At 40.6% G+C, this 19,409-nt stretch overlaps 1 protein-coding gene across 1 annotated transcript; it reads right to left on the bottom strand.

Moving 5' to 3' along the window:
* Positions 1-90: 90 nt before the first annotated feature.
* Positions 91-7,302, bottom strand: napsa (napsin A aspartic peptidase). The gene is made up of 9 exons (XM_080722960.1): positions 7,134-7,302; positions 6,513-6,681; positions 4,483-4,606; positions 3,529-3,647; positions 3,082-3,281; positions 1,890-2,012; positions 1,601-1,745; positions 1,360-1,458; positions 91-790 (listed from the first exon to the last, which is right to left on the bottom strand). The coding sequence occupies exons 1-9, from the start codon at positions 7,196-7,198 to the stop codon at positions 629-631; spliced, it is 1,206 nt and encodes a 401-aa protein (XP_080579086.1). The 5' UTR covers positions 7,199-7,302; the 3' UTR covers positions 91-628.
* Between the last annotated feature and the right edge of the window lie 12,107 nt (positions 7,303-19,409).

The following is a 19,409-nucleotide window of genomic DNA, read 5'->3' as shown; positions in this document are numbered from 1 at the left end:
CAAGCACACACACATTTCCCAAGTCACAAAAATTGTTTACCCCCCCCCCCCCCAAAAAAAAAACAAAAACAAAAACAATACTTCATTTAGTGTCGTCATCTGACATTTGCAAGCATAGCAGTCAGTGCCATCATCTTCTTGACATTTACAAGCTTATAGAAGTCAAAAGCGAGGAACTGGGTGAAGGTGTCCCTTTAACGTTTGTTCTTTGGTGAAATACATCTGAAGCCATTGTTCCTTTAGTCAGAACAACCTATCTTCTAGTAGTCTTCATGCCTCTGCTCCCTCACCAGAAGCAAATCTGCATGTCCATTTGGGTTTGACTGATGCATTTGTACCATCTCCAGTACACAGTTAACAAAAAATAAATAAAATAGCTTATGTCCAATTCTCAATTTCAAACGATTCATTGGAAATCTGCAGAACATCCAACTACAGTCTGAGCGCTCCAGTGAATAATCGAATAATGCTGTTAAGACTGTAGGCAGCAGAATTAAAAACAAGGTGGACTACTTTAGAAGGAAATTGAGCTGGCGCATGGTTTCGTTTATCAAATCAAAGAAAATTAGAAGTGGATGCATCTTGTTCTTTACACCGCAGAAACACCCAACTCTGGGGTTTCCAATTCCTACTTTGCAGGGGCGAAGCCCACGCGGTCTGCTTCTCTGTCAAACACTGTGTAGTACTTCCCAATGAACACATCTCCCAGGATCCACAGGGGGCCAGCAGGAGGTGGGATATCCATGGCCATGAAGCCTGACAGACAGAATGATGCACCCATCTGGGACTCCTGCAAGAATGGAACGGAGTGAGATTGAATCCCAACAGACTACAGTAGTTTTAGACATCCCACAATTTTGTAACCCCCTTTTTTCACACATTGTCAATTGTCTAATGATAATCCTGGGCGCTAAACTCCCTCTGCCAATCTGGGGAGAGCAACAGATTGACCTCATGCTTCCTCCTATGCATGAGGAGTACAAGCTGCTTCTATTCACCTGACAGGGGGGATTTTCCCTGGCTGGATGTCCCTTTTCTGATTGGACAATGTAATGTCCGATCAGACAGGATTGTTCAGACGTTCACGTTACATCACATTATGTTACTGTAATATGGACGGAATTCATTTCTCAGTAGATTCCACGCAAATTGAGTCAGTACAACCACACTTGCAATTTCACAGAATTTCACCTTTCTAGTTGTAAATTGCTCTAGATTAGGAGCGTCTGCTAAATGCCTAAATTGAATAGCAATGAAAATTCATTGATAGGCAGAATAAAGTTTAATTTGTCATTAATACTGTCATTTCAAACACAGCTCTGGCAGCACTGTAACCAGGAGGAGGTGCATCTACTGTACCTTCATGACATAGTCCTCTCCAGTCAGGTTAAACACCTTGCCTCCAATGTTGAAGGAGATAACAGGAAGAGTTGGGATCTTCTTACAGTCAATCATGTACTGAGATGTGAGGGAAAACAAAACATACATAGACTCATTAAATAGTTTCCCCACTCGCAACAGGGATTGAACCTATGACTTTCACCATGACCCTAGATACCTCCTACTGAATAAGGTTAGTGTATTGACATGATGTTCCTACCTCTCCCATTAAAAGAGGCAGAGCTCCGATGGCTTTGTGCAGTGCTCGGATCTCCTCAACAGGGCCAACCATCAGAGATGTTCCCGTGTCAACAATCGCCTGGCAACCGGCTTTGCACAAAGTCAGCTGGTTGCCCACCTCGATACTGGCGAGGACAGAGATGCAATAATTACAGCAATCACGACTCACAAAAAGTTGTTGAAAGCACATCAAGAGAAATTACATTTGGTCCAGTTCCCCTTTACAATAGGGTTATTGGACCGACATGACCAAGATTCTATTCTCCCACCTGCTGGTCTCAATCTGCCAGTAGGCCTTGCGTGTGACATTGACATAGTGCAGCTCTCCATTGTAGAACTGTGGATCACTTCCCCCCAGCATCAACTCTCCTCCTACGGCTGCTGCTGGATCCCTTATGAACAAGAGGAATAGAAGAGAGGAAAGAGAGGTATTCAACAACGTTATCGAATATCAAAGGTTTTCCTAATATCACCCAGCCTTACAAGTAACACACATTAATCAATCAGTAGTTCAGTTCAATCTTCATGTTGCCAGACAATTGCAAATCTCTGGCTACAGAGCCTTCTGGGGACATTAAAATCCAAGGTATAGTAGTTGCAAGAACAGTGGCAAAAATGGCCACTAACAAACCTATGGAATTGGAAACCAATCATGTCACAGTCCCAATAAAAAAGGTTCTGCAACTCCAAGTTAATAAATCAATCACGGTACTCAGTCTAGTTAATACATTTCAAATCTCTCTTTTTTTGCATTGCCATGCACATGATTTGACAACCAAAGTCTCACGACCCAGTTTGTGCTCCACTGTTCTTAATAATTGTGACTAGTCACTCAAACCATTTCCTATTTTAGGTGTTTAAAAGGGTATAACAAGACCATAGTCAATATAAAGTTGTTTCTAAGGAGAATTTGAAAAATTAAGGTGCAATTAATAACAGAGCATAATAACAGACTAGAAGTCCTGCTGGTCAGATGACAGGGGTTTTAGTGTCCATTGAAATTAACAAAGAAGCTAGCATGAAGTTAGATTACAAATACCACAAATTTGAGTCTCCTTGCCAGCGTTCAAACTAACACAGCAGGCACCATTTTATCTACCCTGAGAACTGAGTCAACACCACAGTTATGCAAGAATACCATTCAGTGGTCATGCACATTTAGTTGACACAATCCCATACCTTTGTTTGAAAATAGTTCCAAACACCATGCTTTTCAAGGAAGCAAATAAGAAGCAAATAAAACACTATGCTAAGGAATCAGTAGATTGAAGGCATTTTCCAGTCTTCATTTATGAGTTTAAGGATCCCCTTTGACATATTTGTGTGCCCTTTCTTTGTTAATGGTACTTTGGAGCTTTAATTTGTAACACAATTCTTGCTTAATCTCATTATTGACAATATTAACATGGCACCCATTTTCCACTTCTGGTCAATAATGATAATTATCATCATCTTGCCTACCTGCTAATGTAAAAGGAGAAGATGTTCCGTGGCAGCAGTTTGCCAGACATGGCCGTGTCAAACACTGGTGTAACATTAGCAACAGATATGGTAGGGTAAGCCATGCCCAAAACACCATCGAAGCGGGCTACGGCAAACGTGATGCCAGGCTGTTTCACTGCTTCGCCAAACTGCTGTTTGAGTACCGGCAGACCTGCAATCTGGGGAGGGAGATAGAGAGAGAGAGAGACAGAGAGATGATTAGAAAACATTTTTAAATAACAAAAACACAAAGATGAAACACAGTGAGGAATTGGTAAGGAATGTTATGATGGTATGTATGTACAAGTGGATGCTGATATGTATACACTGAAGATGTACTGTTGTCAATTTGCCACCAAGGTGGTGGCATTTGGGCAAACAATTGCCCATTTATTAAGTGAATAAAAGAGAGTGTTTCCAACTCACAGAGACAGTGTCCTCACTAATGAACCCAGACAGGCTCCCTCGACCATATCGAATTGAGAACTTTGTGCCGTTTTGCACATAGGTGCTGGACTTCTTGGAGTTGTAACGGTGGTGAAGCCCTAAGCGGAGAACAAAGTACAGAGAGGGTAAGAATCCAATTAAAAGTGGATTCTTTTAGAGCTGGCAAATGCCAGGCTATGCCAATACTTGTAACTGGAACAAACATTATCAAAAGATTGTGTCAGACGCAAGCAAAGATGGTTTTGTCAAGTGGTTACAATCATTTTGTTGCAAATGTCACCTCCGGTTATAGCATGCAACAATAAATGACTAAATGTTGACTTTGCTACATGTGCCTGTATACACAGGGTTAGTATTCTGTGCCTTTAATATCATATGAATGACTGCAGCTGTGCCTTAAAAAGCATTCAACATTTGTTGAGAATATATAATGATTATCTAATAGTAGTTCGAACAAAAACATGCTAGTAAAATCACACATTGACTATTATGTATAGATTCTTTTTGAACCTATGCTCAATGCAAATGAAGCAACAGAGCCAAGAATAGCAGCAAAAGACAATATCCCACAGACAGAAACAGAACATATTTGTAAAGCAATTCTTTACGAAACAAAAAAAAAAGAATTAAACTAAAATCAGCCAAATAAAAATAACTGACACATTCATCTTATTTCAGGAAGCAGTTTGTCACACAAAGAATGTAAAATGATTCAGTCAAGAAAAAAGAAAAAAAAAATTGTAAAATAAAAACAGAATGGCCTACAGTTTAACACCCTCACATGATCACTCACACACACACACAAACCACATGGAGGTGGAACGAGTCAGTAAAAAAAGAAAAGGTGTCAAATAAGCGGTTTGAGTCAGTTTAACACCCTCACATGACCATTCATAGGCCACACATACACAATACACACAAACTCAAACTCACAACAGGCCAGATCCAGGAAGGAGCAGTGGATGGAGGGGACCCACAGGTTGGAAGAGCCTGTGTCAAACAGCACAGTAAAGTCCTGGGGAGGGCTGCCAATGCTTATCACGCCATAGTACTGGGCCTGAGTGGACAGGAATGAACAGAAACCATTCATTATACGCAAGAGCAGCCATTATGATAACATTTGAATTAAAGCATGCAATTAATTTCACCTGTGACCCAACACAAAGGCTGAACTGTGCCATGCATATAGATCAGTGGTTCCCAGGGCAGGAATTTCATGGAGGCCATGAAGGCCATGGCCGTCATTGCCCTTCAATTCGGCCTTGTGCCCCTCAAACCAATGGCATAACCTGAGGTCACAGTGGCCTTAATGCCCCAGCTGACTGTATCACTTTCTCCTCTTTCTCTTTCTTGTCGACAGTAGACACCTGTGTCTCTTTCTTGTCATGTAGACATAAGTGTCTACAAGAGTCAAGCTCACAACACGTCACTTGGAGATCGTCTATTTTCACTACTTCTTCAACATGTTTTCTAATTTATGGAATTTCTTAAAATCTTCCTTGATTCTAAATTAAATTACAGAAATAATAATTAAAAACAAAAAGTAGGAAACCAAAAAATTAAAGGACCCATAAAAATGTGTCCACGATACACAAATGGGTCCCGACCTATTGTTTGGGAAACAGGGGGCAGTCAGAAGTCAAGAAATTCCACAGAAAAGGGAGTGTGGCTTGGGTGAAGACATCTGGAAATGTTCCCATTTTAATTGGTTAGTCAGTGTATTCCACAGAAAAGGGGAGTGTAGCGTAGGTAGTAGAGTCACAGTGTTTCCCAACCTTTTTTTCTGTCAAGGCACAATTTTCATAGCCAAAGGCACAGTGGTTGAGAAACCGTGGTATGTTCCACAGAAAAGGGAGTGTAGTGTAGGTAGTATAGTGTATATTCCACAGAAAAGGGAGTGTGGCCCGGTTAGTCCAACTCCAAAACCATCCGAACCGTCCAAAAACATCTCTCTCTCTATTTCTTTTTAAAGAAGAAAGAAAAGAAGAACTTGCCTACAGCAAAACACAGCCCTGAGTGTGTGGGGCCCTAGGCAGCCTCCTAACCTGTAGGCCCGGCCCTACACCACCTACAGGCCAATATTTGGGGAAAAATATTGAGAAATAGAGACACATCTGAAGGTTGAAAAATAGATGGTCAGCAAGGCAGAAGCATTACTGATTTTTTGGTTTTTGTTCAGCAAGGCAAAAGCATTACGGATTTTTGTAGTATGTTTTTTTAGACAATTGAACAATTGCTGGACACAGAGATAGCAGAAATACGAACGGACAGACAGACACACGTGTCTGGAACGCATTCTGACTAAGGTATGAGATGAGATTCTGAAATCAATCAATCTTTGATTGGTGCAGGGCTGAGCATGGATCAGATGACCATCATTTATCTATTTCACTGCAGATTAGGTTATCATCCATAACCCTTAAATTCAACAAATTCTTTCAATGGACTAAAATCTTGTTTTATTTGATGGCCGTCCAGTCCTGGCATTTGGCCTTTTTGCCCTCAAAAAATGGACAACACCAAAGGCCAAGTGGCCTTGCCCCTAAAATGACGAAATTTCAGGCCTGGTGGTTCCCAAACATTTTAGCTGGAGACCCAAAAGAGAATTTGATGTTTGCCCGGGACCCAAGCTATTGAAAATAGCAGATCTGCAACACAGCGCGAGCGTTGTGAGCTTGTAGAGCGGCTATTTTCACTACTTCCTCGTTTTCTAAATGTACAGAATTTCTTTATGAAATTACTGAAAGAAAATAAAAAATACATTGAATTTGTTTTTTAATCAATGAAAAAGTAGATGTTTTGAAATAATATTTAAAAATACAATGTAGGAAACAAAAAAGTAAAGGGACCCATAAAAATATGTGCCCACAAATGTGTCCCGACCCAGTGTTTGGGAACCAGTGATATAGATCACTCAGTGAAATTGTATCCTAGTCCTATAATTCTTGACTACCAACACCTACATCCAAAAAGTTGGTCAGTCTCTCAACAGGCAGTTTGAGGGCAGCATTGAGGGGGGCAGCGTCCCCAGGTCGTGAGGCAGAGGATGCTGCAAGTTCCTGGAGTTGCTCAATGGACATTCCATTGTCACTCATTAGGCGGCGCACGCTCCTCGTCTTATGCAGGGGAACTCTGAAACATGCACAGCAATGTATGATAGTAGCGGTCGTTTTAGATTTGAACCAACCACAACAATAGCACATGCTGTAATGGTGCAAGAGTATCGCTCGTCAAAAAGAACATAATATGAACATAGAACAAGTTGACGTGTTTATAGCTTGATATTTTTGGCAAGCGAGTGCGACACACCGTAGCCAGCGCACAAAGAGCGCACATACTGTCACACATCATATCGCACATAATGTTCAGGGTATATGTAGACCTACACTTTATGTAGACCTACACTTTATTTACAAAAACAGCCCAAAGACATGTAATTTGCCTTGGAGTTATATGCAACGTTTCGGTAGTGAAATGTGAAAACACGTGAATCCAAAACATCAACCTTACCTGGATGCATGCATTTGTTTGTTTAGTTTATGTAGCAAAACAGAAAGTTATTTACTTCAGTCGAAAACATTTACCTTATAATTGCAGTACTGTGCGCTATGAACAGCACAACGACACAAAGCACTCCCAGTCGTGTCATTTTCTTTCTTCTTCGAGAAAACCAGTAGTTATAGATTTATTTCACTTAGTTGTCGTGAAAAACGCAGAACTAGCCTACTGTTTCTAACTGACGCACCAAGCTCAGCCTCGCATACATCCGTGTTGCGCCTCGGTATTTTCCGCTTTAAGTCGGCTTTCGGTGATTGGCGACGGAACAGGATTGAGACGATCTGGTTGGATGGACGGAATGGCCGTCACCTCAACTCAACCCACCGGTTAAGGAGCGCTTGTTTTCGGTGGAAACGACGGAGGCGCGCCTGTTCCCTGCTTGTTCCTCTATGCTTCTTCTCACTGGTCATGTGACCTGACTGTCAGGTCACGAGTTGTGTAGACCAGTTTGCATTCTTTTGGCAGAAGTGACCTGGGTCACACACTCTCTCTGTGTGGCTGAAAGCAGAACTGATAAAATAGGTTTAGATAGCCTATCAGAATGAATGGAGACAGTATTTAAACATTGTAAATACTGAGCTTAATAATATCTCTACTGTAGTTATAGTCTGGGTGGGCTTGTCTTCAGTTGAGTTGGTTTCAAATAACCATGTTGAGCATGAGCATTGTTCCTGGCCTTAAAATGCCTTGAATTGCCAATGAATTAATACAATAACCTTCTTCGTCTTCTTCTTCTTCTTCTTCTTCTTCTTCTTCTCCTTGATGATTGGTTGACAACATTTTATTTCACAAGATTTCTTCCCTCTCCACCTAATCTTGTCAACAATAAGAATACACATTAGGCAGAGGGCTTTACAATCAGTGACATGTTGACTATAGCCTAGCTGGCAAGCCAGCCCTGATACTGTTCTCAGTCACTCATTCCTTCCCCACTCCCCAGTATCATCATCATCATATTATGGGAAGGAACAAGTGAGTGAATGCACAGTATGAGGCTGGCTTGCCAGGCTACATGTTGACATGTTGTTTCAGTTGCTGGTATATTTTGGTTACACAGTAAAACAGGCAATGACAATGTCATTCAATTTAACATTTTATTTGTTTTATTAGAAAGGCCTGGTCTACACAGGGCTGTCAGTCGTGGGGTGTAGCCGGAATCTTTACATAAAGAAGCTGCGTGGGGCATTGAGTGCAAGATGGAAATGAGTGTGGCCTATATAAGGAGTCATGGTCCAAGTAATAAAGGTGTAGCAGAGTGACTCACTGCCCTCAGTATCCCTGATACACAGGGATGTCCCTGTGGTCTAGTGGTTAAGATATTAGACTTTCACGTGGGAGACCTGAGTTCAAATCCCAGACATTACACAGGGAAACCAATGCGAGTTGTACGTCTTACGGTTCAAGAGTTATTAGTCGGGCATCCACAGGCCCAAAAACTCGGTCATTAAGGTCCACAGAATGAGAGGCCTGCTCTGCTGGAAACATTGCGAAAAAAATGTCATGGTCATTCACTGTCCCATTGACTTCACTATACAGGAAAAGAAAAATATATAAGAATCGGGGCTTTTAAGCCATGACATCATTTTGTAGTCAGACCTCCAAGCAGATTTATTGTCAATATCTGTCCCTCGCTATTTCAACAGATCCGAGACAAAAATAACGACTAAAGTATAATTCTACCACTTTCCTTTCAACAACAAAGAGAAGAAAAATTAGTAAATAGTAAAAATAGTAAAAAGATTCACGTGCGCTGGGGCCTTTTGGCCCCAAAAGTTCTCCTCTGCCTACAAAATGATGTCAGACTTAACAGCCCGGGGTCAGACTAGGGTTTTTTCATAATTCTGAATCCATTGCAAGCATTTGTTTTGCATCAAAAACATTCCTTAGGCTAAAAACGCCCCCATAAAACTGTGAAAAGGGATGACTCATCAAAAAAAGAGATGACTAAATTTTTTTTATATTTTTCTTTTCATATAGTGGATTCAATGGGACCGTGAATATACAAATGTCCATAACCTTTTTTCCCCGCAGAGCAGGTCTCTCATTCTGTGGACCAAATTAATAGATAAAACAGAAATAAAAAGTACGGCATGACACACAGGTCATCTCACATTTTGGGTGACTGGATCCCTGGCTATATAGGCCAAAAAGTGAAGCAGCCTGTGTTTCATGCCAGTGTTGTCCAAGATTAGCTACACACAGACAAACAAACACACACAAATGTGGACATACAGGCCAGGGTGAAAACGTAATCCCTGACCCCGACCGCCGTTCTGCCTGGTGGAGATAATAAACACAACTAGTGGTGGGAAATTACCTCCTTGGTAATTATAATCCATTATCACTCATGCACTCCAAGTAGGCCAATTTGGAAGCTTACAAATGCAAACAATTCTGAGACAGGCCCTGTAGTGATGACATAACATGTCCCATCACACATACAACCAACTAAAACTCACTTGACCTGTTGAACAGGCTATCGTTAGAAAATAAATCTAAATTCCCTGACATATGTAAAGACACATTCATTGTTTAAATCACACTGTGACCCAATGCTGTTGATTTTTCTCCTTTTGTTTGACAGCTGAATTAAAGAGGTATTTCAAGTTAGGTTGGACATGCTGATAATAAATAAATACATATGTTAAAAATACAAATGGATATAGCATTGATAAGAAATTGAATAATCTTATTATAAAAGATGGATATAGAAATAAATAATTGAGATGCAACACTTCATGCACATGTACATCCCCCTTGGAATTTTAATTGTCTTCCTGCCAGCTCACCTGTCTTCAATTCAGTTGTAGAAGACAGGTGATTCACCCTGACTGTTTTCTTTTCTCCCTCCTTCTCTACGTCATAAAGCAACCAGGACAGACACACAAAAACATGTGCTGCACAGAGAGACAGGTACAACCACAGATGGGATCTATGTTTTGAGAAGGATGAGACTTTATAGGCGCATTGATGCAGCATAAATGTGGGTTTAAGTAAACAATCAACGAAAAGGAATAGTGATTCAGAGAAGAAGGAGAAGGGCCTCTGGAACAGAACATGGCGGTAAGGCTAAACATGTTTCATTGCTTGAGAATTTATTTTGAAATCTTATGGGACCAAGACTTTCTGGTAGTGTATATGTATTACTATAAACATTTTGTTTCCCACACAATGGGATCAAAGGGTTTTATCTGTACACGCAGACGGAAACACTGTCCCATCATTCTATTCTAGAGACTGATGTTTAGATTATTAGTAGTATTATGTTCTCCATGCACTCGCGAGTCGCAATACATTCAAAAGTGGCCACTCATTTTGACACTTTGTTTCTAGTAATTAAAAATAAAATGTACAAAGCTGATTTCATGACATTCATGACATTCTCACTGAAACCACTGAAGCAAATGTACCTGCAACATATACTGTAGGCTTGCATAATCTGAATACCTGAGAAACAATAGAACAGGCCAAAGAAAAACATTCAACTGGACAAACCAGTGGTATGATCCTGAAGTAAAAGCTGGCTGGCTATACATTTCAGAAATAAGTTTACACTAATGGTCTACCTGAAAAACCTGTGAGCTCCATTAAAATACAGATGTCATATCATACAAATACATGCAATTGAAGAGGAAGAATTAAACTTTGTAGCTTATGGCTTTATGCGAGTGAGACAGAAATCAGATACTGAAATCGGCTTGTGTGGACTTCTTTCTTAAAATACTGTTTAGCCACTTAAACACTGTTTTATACAGTACTTGCCCCCCCCCCCCACACACACACACTGAATATCTTTGCCAAAATAGCCAATCTACAAGCTCACTATACTGTACATCATGTTGTGAGCTTGTAGATCAACTATTTTAACTGAATGTTCACCTATCTTTTGCCTATTATGACATGCCAAGAGGGTGGTTGAATAGCTTTATATTCCAATCATTGCTATAAAGTGTTTGTACAGTTACAGGGATCTCCATCTCTTTAGAAACAGAAAATAAATGTTCAGGTCAGGATACCAATTTTATACATACAGGACAAACAAGTGAAATTGGAAGGGATGATACAACTAGACCAGGTCAACCTGGTTGTGCCAGACCCCCTGTCTGTCATCATCATTTATGACATCATGCCTTTTGTAGGCATGTCATCATCATGTCATCATCATATATACCCTTTATATAGAAAACCCGGACAGACAGACCGACATTTGCTTATGTAGGTCTACCCATTTCATGGGTCTGGCAAAAATAACAACAACAAAAAAACACATCTAGTGTGAAGTGAGTGGTGCTATTTATGAGTTAATTTTATTAAGTGTACAGCGAAGCTTGGCCAATGTGACATGAACAAACTTTGGACAAACAGACAAAGACGATGTTGGAGCTTAGTTCCTTCCAGGAGCACCGCTCAAATTGGCGGTTTTCCAAAACTATTGATAAATCTGTACACCTTTATATGGAGGTGCGTATTATAATGTCATCGATATGACGTCATAGTACTGATGTCATAGACTGGACTGGACTCCATTATGTGGGAATGGCTGACAGGGAATGGGTACTGTAGTAGACTACTCTAAAAACATCGGTTACAACGGGTACTGTGGTACACCGATACATGACCGGAGGGGACCTTTCAATATGTCATACACAGCCTTAGCTTGATTTGTTATAGCGTGTTCCTACTCTCTGTGTAAGGTAGGGTAATTTGGCATAGTTTAACACAAATGCAAACAATACATATTACAGTACATAAACACAATACAAGATCCATATCTACTGTACCACACTGTCACAATGAATCATACATGTAAAGGACGTTGAGGTCCAAAACAATGGTCTGTGCCTGAGATGACCCTCACTTCATACAGGTGCTTCCTGTACAGTATGTTTCCTTTCAGAAACACTTGGGCCTAACTACCATTTAAAGGTTATACTGAGGTCATTGTTTGTCTTTTATGGGTTTTCAGTCACATGAGGTTCAGTGTACTTTTGTTTAGAATGCAGCAACAAAGGTTCAGTGTTGTTGTTGTTTGAACATCCAACAGCAATCTCCATGCATTCGATGGTTACCGCCAAATCAAGGCAAACAGTAATGGAATCTGAAATTGGAAAGAACAGGTTTGTGGTTTGTGGCCATGTACTGTACCTGACCACAACACCACAAACCTGTTCTTTCTAATTTCAGCTTCTAACGTTTTCAGGTTATTTTATTGTTCAGGCGTTTTCCTTCTACATATTTATTAGTTGCTCTGACCAAATATGTGTCTTAGCACCTCAGTTCTGGGATAGGGAGTCCCTCCCTTACCATGTTGATGAGTTGTCATTTTACTTTTCTTTTTTTTTCTTTTTTTGTTGAAATGCTATTATGTATTTCTTATCAGGATTGTATTCATTAAATTTGTACGCTGTATAAAGGGAATATAACCCTAGACATTCTTTCCATCTAAAGGTTGAGTCCTCTAATTAAATTGTTAGGCTATAAGCAGTATTAAGCACTGTGATCGTGTGATGTAGGACCTATACAATGTATAATGTGTGTGATAGATTTATGTGTGCCGGTGTGTGATCATACCAAATGACAAATAGTTCACAATATTGTCCATGCCTGCACACTGGGACTCCGAATCGCCCCCGTTATTAGTAGCTGCAGTATTTCTTTTACAAATTTACAACAGCGTCTGTGGGCCTATATTTATTTTGTATTCACATTTCTATAGGAATCAGTAAAATTATAAAGCCATGCATATTCCCCCTTTCTCCATGGGAGGGTGTGTATTATGTTCCCTCAATCCCTCAGCCTTAGGTTAACCCTAACCCCAATCCTCAGGGAACATGGAAAGTACATGAGGCCCTCCCCCACGAGCACGTAAACACAACCATTCATACACGAAATATGGTTTCCCAGAGAGCAAAGGAATGTTGCTTTTCACACATGATCCTTATCAAAGTCGTCATCGCACTGCACGCGATGACCTGATAATTAACAGAATAGTTTTTTACAGATGTTTTGATTGATTGAAGAATTTATTAGAAGTTTGCAATAGAAAAAAAGTACAGTTTCATGACAGTACAAATCACTGGTACAAGGTCAACTAAAAGGAGATCCTAGAAAGCCGAGGCTTATTTCCACAGGAACCAAACTTTAAGTATCTCATATAACATTGAAAGACAGACGGATAGAACATAGTACTTTATCTAGGATAATATCAGTTTCAAAAGCATAACATCAAATACAAAGGCAGAAAAAAAAGAAAAGGGGGGGGGGGGGGGAGCATAGTCTATTTACAAGTCACGGGTAGCAGCTGTCTGAAGGTGACTTTTCATACCAACTTTGAAGGAGGCTAGGGATTTGCTCTCCTTTAAGGCTTGTGGAAGGGCGTTCCACATGTTGATGGTATAGCAGTATGTACATGCAGCATGTACGTATGTAACATTCAAATTATAAATGTAGGACAGAAAAAAACATATAAAAACCCATAAATAGAATCCGCCTACTCCTATGAGCATTGCGTGATAAAACAATAGAGGTTCATGGGAGAATTATCCTGCGTGCGAATACGTTTTCTGAATGAACAGGGCCAGGCCAATTCTTTTCCCGACACCTGCGGCAGAAGGGTGTGGTGTCACACTGATTTACACTCAGTAGTTTTTCTGTGGGGGGTGGTATTCCTCTTGAATGTGTTTGTCTTACTGAAGAGAAATTTACTCATCTTCTGTTGAATAGAAATAACTGAACTAACTCCCTGCATTAAAGGACAACTTTGTTTGTTACAACAAGGGTTCATATTTTAGATTGTAATTCTCTCATTTGCAAATCCCGCCCCATTCTGCCCTGTTACTATGGTGGTACAGATGACCCTGGGATTGTTTTTATAGTGGCAGTGAATGGGGGGAGAGGGTATTTTCATTGCCTCATTTGCAATTTAAAGTACCAAAGGAAAAACATCTAGGTGATATTAATAAAAAGGGAAGACAAAGGTACAGTACATTGCAAAACAGGGGGTTTCCCCCGAAAATATATGTTTTAATTGTTTAATCCCAGTGGGACAGAATCACCATTGCAGATTATTTTATAGTGGAAGTGGATGGGGAAAAAAGATTGTTCATAGCCTCATTACAGCTATATAAAGTACCAAAAAAAACACATCTATGTGATATTAATAAAAAGGGAAGAAAAAAGTACAGTAGTTACATAGCAAAACAGTAGTTTTCCCCCGAAAATATATGTTTTAATTAGTTTAATCCTCTGGATCAGAGAGAGGAGAGTAATAGAAAGAGAAAGCGCAGTGCATCTTGGGTAGGAAAATGACAACCAGATTATAGTTCTACTCACATAATAGGCTGGCTTTCGTAATTCTGCCCATTTAAAATATATGTACCCAATCATAACTCTTAGTTACATTGATAAGGTCCACCATGTGAACTAGTCTGTTGAAGCTTATTCATTATAATGAGCGATCACCTCGCGCGGCCGTACTGCACGCACGCCGTGTCGCGCAGAGCGGACCATTGTTGAAAGCCTAAAGCAACATTCTCCACTGCACAAACTCCACCCCCGATAGCAAAAAGTGAATGATTTTTTCTGGTTGGCCAGTCAGGGAGTCTCAGGGACCAATCAGAAGGCTGACAAACGGTGAATTAGAGAAATGAAAACATCAGTGTTAAAAAATATTTTTATTTACTGCTTTCTATCGTTTTAGATGTTTTAGTATTTTGATTTCAGTGGGTGGGGGCATGCAAACAAGTGGCTAAATATGTCTTTTTAGACACAATAAGCCGGCAATTTCTTTGTTACTATTTACACCATCCCATATAAGTCACATATGCTCACATGCCCCCAACCTGGGGGCATGCATGCAAATCACAATCGTTAAAATCACTAAAACGATATAAGTAAATGAAAACATTTTAACACTCATCTTTTCTTTTCTCCAATGACTATCTAAAATATGAACCATTTGTTGTAAAAAAACAAAGTTGTCCTTTAAATTGATAGCCTACCCTGTACGGAAAGTGAATGGACCGGGTCTTTTCACACTTTCAGAGATAGATTAACCCTGGATTTTACTGTGTATTACCCAGAACAACTGCAAACAATCATCTTTGTCATAACTGGCCCCACAGCCACCCGTACCCCCTAGGACAAAACTTCTGGAGAAGTCCTTTCCTACTGGCTCCTGTGACCTCCCTTCCTCCACCCCAACAGAGTCTGTCTATGAAGACATAGATGCCCTACTGGTAAGGGGTGAAAAGTTAATATCTCACCCAAATATTCATATATAGAGAAGAGTAAAATATTGAACCTGTGATGTGAAGATAAAGTTGATATGGGAATTTCTCTCTTGATTCTAAGGTTGTTTTGTGGTTGCAATGTGGATTTTGAGTCAAAATAATTCCATTATGTGTTCCGTTACAAATAATGCCAATACTTTTTTCTTACCTTCAGAGTGATCCTATTGAAAGAAGCCAGTCATTGACTGACACCAGGAAGCCTACACCTCTTCCCAGGTCCAAATCATGTCCTCGTGCTCTTTGTCCCCCTCCCACTCCCAGTCCACCTATAAACAAGCGGCTGTCTTCCTATGGTTCTGCAATAACTGTTAATGGAAGCCACAATAACAACTCGAGAACAACTGTACAAACTTTGGAGGTAGGAAATGTTAGTGAAATGAAAGACAGTGAGTTAAATGCTCCAATCAATATAACAGGTCCATTATTTGTAAAGAATATAGGGCCTACATAATCGTACAAAATAATTGCTGACATGAAAGTCCAAGCACTTAAGCAGTAAGCAACGCTTATAGCTTGCACATTTTCAAAGCCACAATTAAGTATTTCTGAAATGTTGAGTTACTTTTCATGTTGCTATTAAATCTTTTAATTTGGCATAACATTGTTTAAATATTTTAATCTTGAAATTGATTAACCGTATTATGTAGGAGTAGCTGAAGAATCTATTTAATTTGTTTATTTGTTGTCCAGATTACAAATACGTGTATAGATGGTGAGAGAGCGAGAACACCACCACCTCCACGACCCCCTCCCCCCTCCAGCTACCTTGCCTCCTCAGAGTATAAGAGAGGACTAAAACCTCAGGTATGTCATCATTATACTGCATTTTCACTGTAAATTGTAAATAAATGGTAATTGGTGCATTTATATAGCGCCTTTATCCAAGGCACTTTACAGAGATTTTGCATTAAATTCACCCATTCATACACCAATGGCAGAGGAAGCCTTGCACCAACCTTGAGCAGGTTGGTGCCACGCATGGTTTCCTGGAGCAACTAGGGGTTCAGATTCTTGCTCAAGGACTCTTCGACACTAGCTCTGGGGGAGCCCGGGATCGAACTGGGAACCCTCCGTGTTCTCTACCTATGAGCCACTGCTGCCCTCTGTACAAGACTGCACAACAGGCCATACGCTCGATAGACCATATTCACCTGGCGGCCATGTTTGAAATTTGCATTGAAAACTGTACCTACATAGGAGACAATTCATTGTCTTAATGGCAAGTGGCCGCTGTGTGAATATGGTCAATTGATAGTGCCCACTGCTCCTAATATAGTTGGAGGGTGGGTGAAAGGGGAGGGACCATCATTTCTGTTATTATAATAACTGTCAATCACCTGTTCCAACTGTTCCATCCAGACCATCTATCTCAATGGAACTCTTGAAAGCAGGATTCCTGGTGTAATGGCATTTCATGTAATATATTGTGATAAATATTGCATATCTTATACATTTTACTAACTTTATTGGTTGCACATATACATCAAGCCGCCCCACTCTAAGGAAACATGAGATAGGCCCCCGACCCATGGGCCACATGACTCAGGAACGTTATGGTTTCCAAGGCTACACTGACAACTTTATTGGATTTACTGTGCTTTGCTACTAGTAATTTCTAATAATACAGAGGAAGGCCCCTAGACTGTCTGGGGAGAATTTGAGTGGGGGAGGTTTCAACACTGGTTCTGCAAAATTGCTCCACCGGTGTGGCTCACTGGACAAACAATAGTTCAGGTTTACATACAGTACGCAGTCAATACAGACAGTAGCAGTCATTGTGGGCAGTGAAGTGCTTGTAGGCAATATAATAGACTATTGTGGGTAGTGAAGTGCTATAGACTCTAGTGTGTTGTACTGGGAAACTAACTAAGTGTGCGATGTGTACAGTCTGCAATTGTACGTGTGAAGCATCAGCACTGATTAGAGCTTTCCTGGTGTAAAAATAACATAAAAATATATGAATTAGGCGTTTGTCTAGACAATACACAATAGCATGCCTCGAATGAGTCAGTCCTGTTTGAGTTGGAAGCTTTCCCTCTAGGCCACTGAAATACCAGTGAATGGAGAATCCCCATTGGTAATCTCTGTTTTTGAAAAGGTGCCAAGGTAATGTCAGTATCATGGAAGATTAGGCTTGCTAGTCTATCTATACCCCACCCTTTGGAATTACTACTTACTTACTGTATGACAAAAGTAATTCAAGGGAAGCCTTCATTTGTGTCTGTAAATAGATGTATAAATAGATACAAGGAAGTGTTCCACTCTGGTGAACAGTTGTGATGGCTTACGTAAATTCCTTTTAACTGTCACTGACTATACAGATGTTTAGGTGATAACTAGGAGGGTTGGTTCTTGTTGAAATGGTGAGGTGAGCGAATACAAAGAGGGAAATCACAGTTAAACCGAAACTTGAAAATGACACAACACTTTCATATATGGGCCTTGACGGACTTGGCACGCGAAACGGCAAGGATACAAGGGTGTGCAGTGCCGACGTCAAGTCGTTAGGCCAACCGAATGGAAAATGATTGTCCTGAATTTTATTCCAATATTGTTTAGTATTTTGTATGTATTACAGCTGAATTGAGTACAATGGACCACAATGGAAACTAGGGTCATAACTCCCTATACCCAACTCAAAAAACGAACCTAAAAGAGTTCCTGTCCTGAGTTTTATTACAATATGTTCAGTATTTGTATTACGTCATGTATTACTGATGAATTTGAGTACAATGGACCACAATGGAAACAAACCCCCTGTGGCTTTTTTTAATCATTTTAGCATAACCTTTGACTGCACTACCTGTGCTGTTAGCAATCATCACATACAGTATGACTTGACATGGTGACAGACAGGGCTCAATGCCTGTCCAGCTGCCTGATGGCTTGGCTGAGGCTGTGGCTTGGCAGTTGGCACGGCCCCTTTAGTCTGTTCATTTGGCATTTGATGCTGTTATATTTCTCTAAAAAATAAGTTTTGAGACAGACTAATCTAATGAGCAGAGCATTATATCAGGATGTAATCATGAATTATTTGTCTCTTGTCCGCAACAGTACGTCAGTGCAGGAGAAAACGGAGCACCACAGCGGCCTCAACAGCCACCACCACCACAGTTCACCCCTCCACCTCCACCACGACCCAATCGGCCCAGCAAGAGGCCAGCTGTATTGTATTCCTCCGGCACCTATGACACCCAGGCCCTGTACACTGAGATAGAGTATCCCCCGTACCTGGAGGTGTTACCAGATGAAAATGAGTATCCCCCGTACCTGGAAGTGTTACCAGATGAGAACGATGATAAGGTGAGAGAGAGAGACACACGCACGCACGCACGCACACACTCGGGTGCACGCGCACACACACTCGGGTGCACTGATAGGCTTATAGAAGTAGGCTGATATGGAATCCTGCATGCTCACATTAGTGCACTTGTAGCAGAGTAGCCCTGCTGAAGACCAGAAACCTAATCACTCTCTTGACCAAGAGGGGTTCCCCCTGTGGGAAGCCCGGGCTCAAATCCAGGTGGTTCCAATGGGGGCTTGGATTGGATTTCAAGGCAGGAGGAGGTCAAAGCTGGGTGAAGCATATCTGCCTGTCATGATCTCTCCCTTGGAAAAGGGTTCTGGTTGAAACCCCCCCTCTGGGATTAACTGGCACTTAACCACCACAAAAAAAAAGAAAAAGAAAAACTAAAAATTACTAATAAACAAGCTCACAAATGCATCGCGAGCACATGGATCTGCTATTTTAGAAAAATGCTTTTGAAATGTTTCGAATTAAACATTTTACCTATAATAACTTGCACATAATTGGGAAGCCAGGATTAGTGGTTAATAAAGTGTAATTTAATCTAATTTAAGATCATACCATCAAACAGTACGCACAAGCAGTACATGGGAGTGGGAAGGCCAACACTAGCCCGGACCCCACCACAAACTGGACCACACTACCGCAATGGTGACCTTCCTGTACAACAGGAGGAGGTATGGTCGTAATGTAACCAAGGACAT

Source organism: Nannobrachium achirus (genome assembly GCF_963921795.1).
Source record: "Nannobrachium achirus genome assembly, chromosome: 4".
Lineage (NCBI taxonomy): Eukaryota > Metazoa > Chordata > Actinopteri > Myctophiformes > Myctophidae > Nannobrachium > Nannobrachium achirus.
Note: the sequence above shows the minus strand (reverse complement) of the source record. Positions and strands in the feature narration are given on the sequence as shown.

Excerpts from the sequence above, each read along its gene's own strand:
- napsa (XM_080722960.1), bottom strand. The coding sequence starts at position 7,198 with ATGACACGACTGGGAGTGCTTTGTGTCGTTGTGCTGTTCATAGCGCAC. Across the intron at positions 6,682-7,133 it reads CACAGTACTGCAATTATAAG|AGTTCCCCTGCATAAGACGA; the intron begins GTAAATGTTTTC and ends TGCATGTTTCAG. Across the intron at positions 1,459-1,600 it reads TGCCTCTTTTAATGGGAGAG|TACATGATTGACTGTAAGAA; the intron begins GTAGGAACATCA and ends CTCACATCTCAG.